Source organism: Oncorhynchus keta, unplaced genomic scaffold (assembly GCF_023373465.1).
Source record: "Oncorhynchus keta strain PuntledgeMale-10-30-2019 unplaced genomic scaffold, Oket_V2 Un_contig_9621_pilon_pilon, whole genome shotgun sequence".
Classification (NCBI taxonomy): domain Eukaryota; kingdom Metazoa; phylum Chordata; class Actinopteri; order Salmoniformes; family Salmonidae; genus Oncorhynchus; species Oncorhynchus keta.
This window is the reverse complement of record NW_026290616.1, coordinates 1-6989: the sequence shown is the minus strand read 5'-3', so window position 1 is coordinate 6989 and position 6989 is coordinate 1. Positions and strand designations below refer to the sequence as shown.

The following is a 6989-nucleotide window of genomic DNA, read 5'->3' as shown; positions in this document are numbered from 1 at the left end:
ATGTGGTTTGAGCTGGGAGTGTCTTTCACTCTGTCAGGGCTCTGCACACCTCTACTGAGGAGGATTATGTGGTTTGAGCTGGGAGTGTCTTTCACTCTGTCAGGGCTCTGCACACCTCTACTGAGGAGGATAATGTGGTTTGAGCTGGGAGTGTCTTTCACTCTGTCAGGGCTCTGCACACCTCTGTACTGAGGAGGATTATGTGGTTTGAGCTGGGAGTGTCTTTCACTCTGTCAGGGCTCTGCACACCTCTACTGAGGACGATTATGGGTTTGAGCTGGGAGTGTCTTTCACTCTGTCAGGGGAGCTCTGCACCCTCTACTGAGGAGGATTATGTGGTTTGAGCTGGGAGTGTCTTTCACTCTGTCAGGGCTCTGCACACCTCTGTACTGAGGAGGATTATGTGGTTTGAGCTGGGAGTGTCTTTCACTCTGCCAGGGCTCTGCACACCTCTGTACTGAGGAGGATTATGTGGTTTGAGCTGGGAGTGTCTTTCACTCTGCCAGGGCTCTGCACACCTCTGTACTGAGGAGGATAATGTGGTTTGAGCTGGGAGTGTCTTTCACTCTGTCAGGGCTCTGCACACCTCTACTGAGGAGGATTATGTGGTTTGAGCTGGGAGTGTCTTTCACTCTGCCAGGGCTCTGCACACCTCTACTGAGGAGGATTATGTGGTTTGAGCTGGGAGTGTCTTTCACTCTGCCAGGGCTCTGCACACCTCTACTGAGGAGGATAATGTGGTTTGAGCTGGGAGTGTCTTTCACTCTGCCAGGGCTCTGCACACCTCTACTGAGGAGGATTATGTGGTTTGAGCTGGGAGTGTCTTTCACTCTGCCAGGGCTCTGCACACCTCTGTACTGAGGAGGATTATGTGGTTTGAGCTGGGAGTGTCTTTCACTCTGCCAGGGCTCTGCACACCTCTGTACTGAGGGCTCTGCACACCTGTAGGATTATGTGGTTTGAGCTGGGAGTGTCTTTCACTCTGCCAGGGCTCTGCACACCTCTACTGAGGAGGATTATGTGGTTTGAGCTGGGAGTGTCTTTCACTCTGCCAGGGCTCTGCACACCTCTACTGAGGAGGATTATGTGGTTTGAGCTGGGAGTGTCTTTCACTCTGCCAGGGCTCTGCACACCTCTGTACTGAGGAGGATTATGTGGTTTGAGCTGGGAGTGTCTTTCACTCTGTCAGGGCTCTGCACACCTCTGTACTGAGGAGGCTTATGTGGTTTGAGCTGGGAGGCTTAGTGTTTGAGCTTTCACTCTGCCAGGGCTCTGCACACCTCTACTGAGGAGGATTATGTGGTTTGAGCTGGGAGTGTCTTTCACTCTGCCAGGGCTCTGCACACCTCTGTACTGAGGAGGATTATGTGGTTTGAGCTGGGAGTGTCTTTCACTCTGCCAGGGCTCTGCACACCTCTGTACTGAGGAGGATTATGTGGTTTGAGCTGGGAGTGTCTTTCACTCTGCCAGGCTCTGCACACCTCTACTGAGGAGGATTATGTGGTTTGAGCTGGGAGTGTCTTTCACTCTGTCAGGGCTCTGCACACCTCTGTACTGAGGAGGATTATGTGGTTTGAGCTGGGAGTGTCTTTCACTCTGTCAGGGCTCTGCACACTCTGTACTGAGGAGGATTATGTGGTTTGAGCTGGGAGTGTCTTTCACTCTGCCAGGGCTCTGCACACCTCTACTGAGGAGGATTATGTGGTTTGAGCTGGGAGTGTCTTTCACTCTGCCAGGGCTCTGCACACCTCTGTACTGAGGAGGATAATGTGGTTTGAGCTGGGAGTGTCTTTCACTCTGCCAGGGCTCTGCACACCTCTACTGAGGAGGATTATGTGGTTTGAGCTGGGAGTGTCTTTCACTCTGCCAGGGCTCTGCACACCTCTGTACTGAGGAGGATTATGTGGTTTGAGCTGGGAGTGTCTTTCACTCTGCCAGGGCTCTGCACACCTCTACTGAGGAGGATTATGTGGTTTGAGCTGGGAGTGTCTTTCACTCTGTCAGGGCTCTGCACACCTCTGTACTGAGGAGGATAATGTGGTTTGAGCTGGGAGTGTCTTTCACTCTGCCAGGGCTCTGCACACCTCTGTACTGAGGAGGATTATGTGGTTTGAGCTGGGAGTGTCTTTCACTCTGTCAGGGCTCTGCACACCTCTGTACTGAGGAGGATAATGTGGTTTGAGCTGGGAGTGTCTTTCACTCTGTCAGGGCTCTGCACACCTCTGTACTGAGGAGGATAATGTGGTTTGAGCTGGGAGTGTCTTTCACTCCGCCAGGGCTCTGCACACCTCTGTACTGAGGAGGATAATGTGGTTTGAGCTGGGAGTGTCTTTCACTCTGTCAGGGCTCTGCACACCTCTACTGAGGAGGATTATGTGGTTTGAGCTGGGAGAGTCTTTCACTCTGTCAGGGCTCTGCACACCTCTACTGAGGAGGATAATGTGGTTTGAGCTGGGAGTGTCTTTCACTCTGCCAGGGCTCTGCACACCTCTGTACTGAGGAGGATTATGTGGTTTGAGCTGGGAGTGTCTTTCACTCTGCCAGGGCTCTGCACACCTCTACTGAGGAGGATTATGTGGTTTGAGCTGGGAGTGTCTTTCACTCTGTCAGGGCTCTGCACACCTCTGTACTGAGGAGGATAATGTGGTTTGAGCTGGGAGTGTCTTTCACTCTGTCAGGGCTCTGCACACCTCTGTACTGAGGAGGATTATGTGGTTTGAGCTGGGAGTGTCTTTCACTCTGTCAGGGCTCTGCACACCTCTGTACTGAGGAGGATTATGTGGTTTGAGCTGGGAGTGTCTTTCACTCTGTCAGGGCTCTGCACACCTCTGTACTGAGGAGGATTATGTGGTTTGAGCTGGGAGTGTCTTTCACTCTGTCAGGGCTCTGCACACCTCTGTACTGAGGAGGATTATGTGGTTTGAGCTGGGAGTGTCTTTCACTCTGCCAGGGCTCTGCACACCTCTGTACTGAGGAGGATTATGTGGTTTGAGCTGGGAGTGTCTTTCACTCTGTCAGGGCTCTGCACACCTCTGTACTGAGGAGGATTATGTGGTTTGAGCTGGGAGTGTCTTTCACTCTGCCAGGGCTCTGCACACCTCTGTACTGAGGAGGATTATGTGGTTTGAGCTGGGAGTGTCTTTCACTCTGCCAGGGCTCTGCACACCTCTACTGAGGAGGATTATGTGGTTTGAGCTGGGAGTGTCTTTCACTCTGCCAGGGCTCTGCACACCTCTGTACTGAGGAGGATTATGTGGTTTGAGCTGGGAGTGTCTTTCACTCTGCCAGGGCTCTGCACACCTCTGTACTGAGGAGGATTATGTGGTTTGAGCTGGGAGTGTCTTTCACTCTGTCAGGGCTCTGCACACCTCTGTACTGAGGAGGATTATGTGGTTTGAGCTGGGAGTGTCTTTCACTCTGTCAGGGCTCTGCACACCTCTACTGAGGAGGATTATGTGGTTTGAGCTGGGAGTGTCTTTCACTCTGCCAGGGCTCTGCACACCTCTGTACTGAGGAGGATTATGTGGTTTGAGCTGGGAGTGTCTTTCACTCTGCCAGGGCTCTGCACACCTCTGTACTGAGGAGGATTATGTGGTTTGAGCTGGGAGTGTCTTTCACTCTGCCAGGGCTCTGCACACCTCTACTGAGGAGGATTATGTGGTTTGAGCTGGGAGTGTCTTTCACTCTGTCAGGGCTCTGCACACCTCTGTACTGAGGAGGATTATGTGGTTTGAGCTGGGAGTGTCTTTCACTCTGTCAGGGCTCTGCACACCTCTGTACTGAGGAGGATTATGTGGTTTGAGCTGGGAGTGTCTTTCACTCTGTCAGGGCTCTGCACACCTCTGTACTGAGGAGGATTATGTGGTTTGAGCTGGGAGTGTCTTTCACTCTGTCAGGGCTCTGCACACCTCTGTACTGAGGAGGATTATGTGGTTTGAGCTGGGAGTGTCTTTCACTCTGCCAGGGCTCTGCACACCTCTGTACTGAGGAGGATTATGTGGTTTGAGCTGGGAGTGTCTTTCACTCTGTCAGGGCTCTGCACACCTCTGTACTGAGGAGGATTATGTGTTTGAGCTGGGAGTGTCTTTCACTCTGCCAGGGCTCTGCACACCTCTACTGAGGAGGATTATGTGGTTTGAGCTGGGAGTGTCTTTCACTCTGTCAGGGCTCTGCACACCTCTACTGAGGAGGATTATGTGGTTTTGAGCTGGGAGTGTCTTTCACTCTGCCAGGGCTCTGCACACTCTGTACTGAGGAGGATTATGTGGTTTGAGCTGGGAGTGTCTTTCACTCTGTCAGGGCTCTGCACACCTCTGTACTGAGGAGGATTATGTGGTTTGAGCTGGGAGTGTCTTTCACTCTGTCAGGGCTCTGCACACCTCTGTACTGAGGAGGATTATGTGGTTTGAGCTGGGAGTGTCTTTCACTCTGCCAGGGCTCTGCACACCTCTACTGAGGAGGATAATGTGGTTTGAGCTGGGAGTGTCTTTCACTCTGCCAGGGCTCTGCACACCTCTGTACTGAGGAGGATTATGTGGTTTGAGCTGGGAGTGTCTTTCACTCTGTCAGGGCTCTGCACACCTCTGTACTGAGGAGGATTATGTGGTTTGAGCTGGGAGTGTCTTTCACTCTGTCAGGGCTCTGCACACCTCTGTACTGAGGAGGATTATGTGGTTTGAGCTGGGAGTGTCTTTCACTCTGTCAGGGCTCTGCACACCTCTGTACTGAGGAGGATTATGTGGTTTGAGCTGGGAGTGTCTTTCACTCTGTCAGGGCTCTGCACACCTCTGTACTGAGGAGGATTATGTGGTTTGAGCTGGGAGTGTCTTTCACTCTGTCAGGGCTCTGCACACCTCTGTACTGAGGAGGATTATGTGGTTTGAGCTGGGAGTGTCTTTCACTCTGTCAGGGCTCTGCACACCTCTGTACTGAGGAGGATTATGTGGTTTGAGCTGGGAGTGTCTTTCACTCTGTCAGGGCTCTGCACACCTCTACTGAGGAGGATTATGTGGTTTGAGCTGGGAGTGTCTTTCACTCTGTCAGGGCTCTGCACACCTCTGTACTGAGGAGGATAATGTGGTTTGAGCTGGGAGTGTCTTTCACTCTGTCAGGGCTCTGCACACCTCTACTGAGGAGGATAATGTGGTTTGAGCTGGGAGTGTCTTTCACTCTGTCAGGGCTCTGCACACCTCTACTGAGGAGGAGGATTATGTGGTTTGAGCTGGGAGTGTCTTTCACTCTGTCAGGGCTCTGCACACCTCTACTGAGGGGGATTATGTGGTTTGAGCTGGGAGTGTCTTTCACTCTGTCAGGGCTCTGCACACCTCTACTGAGGAGGATTATGTGGTTTGAGCTGGGAGTGTCTTTCACTCTGTCAGGGCTCTGCACACCTCTACTGAGGAGGATTATGTGGTTTGAGCTGGGAGTGTCTTTCACTCTGTCAGGGCTCTGCACACCTCTGTACTGAGGAGGATAATGTGGTTTGAGCTGGGAGTGTCTTTCACTCTGTCAGGGCTCTGCACACCTCTACTGAGGAGGATAATGTGGTTTGAGCTGGGAGTGTCTTTCACTCTGTCAGGGCTCTGCACACCTCTACTGAGGAGGATAATGTGGTTTGAGCTGGGAGTGTCTTTCACTCTGTCAGGGCTCTGCACACCTCTACTGAGGAGGATTATGTGGTTTGAGCTGGGAGAGTCTTTCACTCTGTCAGGGCTCTGCACACCTCTGTACTGAGGAGGATTATGTGGTTTGAGCTGGGAGTGTCTTTCACTCTGTCAGGGCTCTGCACACCTCTACTGAGGAGGATTATGTGGTTTGAGCTGGGAGTGTCTTTCACTCTGTCAGGGCTCTGCACACCTCTGTACTGAGGAGGATTATGTGGTTTGAGCTGGGAGTGTCTTTCACTCTGTCAGGGCTCTGCACACCTCTACTGAGGAGGATTATGTGGTTTGAGCTGGGAGTGTCTTTCACTCTGTCAGGGCTCTGCACACCTCTGTACTGAGGAGGATTATGTGGTTTGAGCTGGGAGTGTCTTTCACTCTGCCAGGGCTCTGCACACCTCTGTACTGAGGAGGATTATGTGGTTTGAGCTGGGAGTGTCTTTCACTCTGCCAGGGCTCTGCACACCTCTACTGAGGACGATTATGTGGTTTGAGCCAGGAGTGTCTTTCACTCTGTCAGGGCTCTGCACACCTCTGGATTCTTCTGACACTCATTGGCTCTACATTATGGGACAGGTTCTCTGGAAAAACATCAAGCCTACTACCCTCCTGGACTGAGCACCGTGATGCTCAATGGACAATCTGAATTGAAGGTGCTTTTTAGTCCAGGAGTAAATAGGCTTCGTGTGGATCTGGGAAAATCATCCCCTAAGTGAATTATAATGGTCTCTTTACATGAGGGCCCTTATATACAGCAAAGGTGTGTGTGTGTGTGTGTGGTGTGTGTGTGTGTGTGTGTGTGTGTGTGGCTACAGTGTCAAGCTGTTTAGCTTCACATATAAAGGGCCCCTAGTCCCCAAATGTTGCACTGCTTTTAACCAGAGCCCTGTGGGTCCCTAGTCCCTAAATGTTGCACTGCTTTTAACCAGAGCCCTGTGGGCCCCTAGTCCCTAAATGTTGCACTGCTTTTAACCAGAGCCCTGTGGGTCCCTAGTCCCTAAATGTTGCACTGCTTTTAACCAGAGCCCTGTGGGCCCCTAGTCCCCAAATGTTGCACTGCTTTAACCAGAGCCCTGTGGGCCCTAGTCCCTAAATGTTGCACTGCTTTTAACCAGAGCCCTGTGGGCCCTTGTCCCAAATGGCTTTTAACCAGAGCCCTGTGGGTGTTGTTGCACTGCTTTTTAACCAGAGCCCTGTGGGTCCCTAGTCCCTAAATGTTGCACTGCTTTTAACCAGAGCCCTGTGGGTCCCTAGTCCCTAAATGTTGCACTGCTTTAACCAGAGCCCTATGGGCCCTAGTCCCCAAATGTTGCACTGCTTTTAACCAGA

At 51.8% G+C, this 6989-nt stretch overlaps 1 protein-coding gene and 1 long non-coding RNA gene across 2 annotated transcripts; both read right to left on the bottom strand.

Annotated features, from left to right (window-relative positions):
* Nucleotides 1-361: 361 nt before the first annotated feature.
* LOC127927145 (uncharacterized) lies at nt 362-5771 on the bottom strand (the record flags this gene model as incomplete). Its single annotated transcript, XM_052512936.1, has 5 exons — nt 362-784; nt 2423-2488; nt 4448-4513; nt 5124-5189; nt 5525-5771. Coding segments are annotated over 5 exons (735 nt in total), but the record flags the coding sequence as incomplete, so codon positions are not given.
* LOC127927144 (uncharacterized) lies at nt 1636-2346 on the bottom strand. The gene is made up of 3 exons (XR_008126363.1): nt 2289-2346; nt 2153-2220; nt 1636-1882 (listed from the first exon to the last, which is right to left on the bottom strand). It is a non-coding gene; the product is annotated as an uncharacterized LOC127927144 (long non-coding RNA).
* Nucleotides 5772-6989: the final 1218 nt, after the last annotated feature.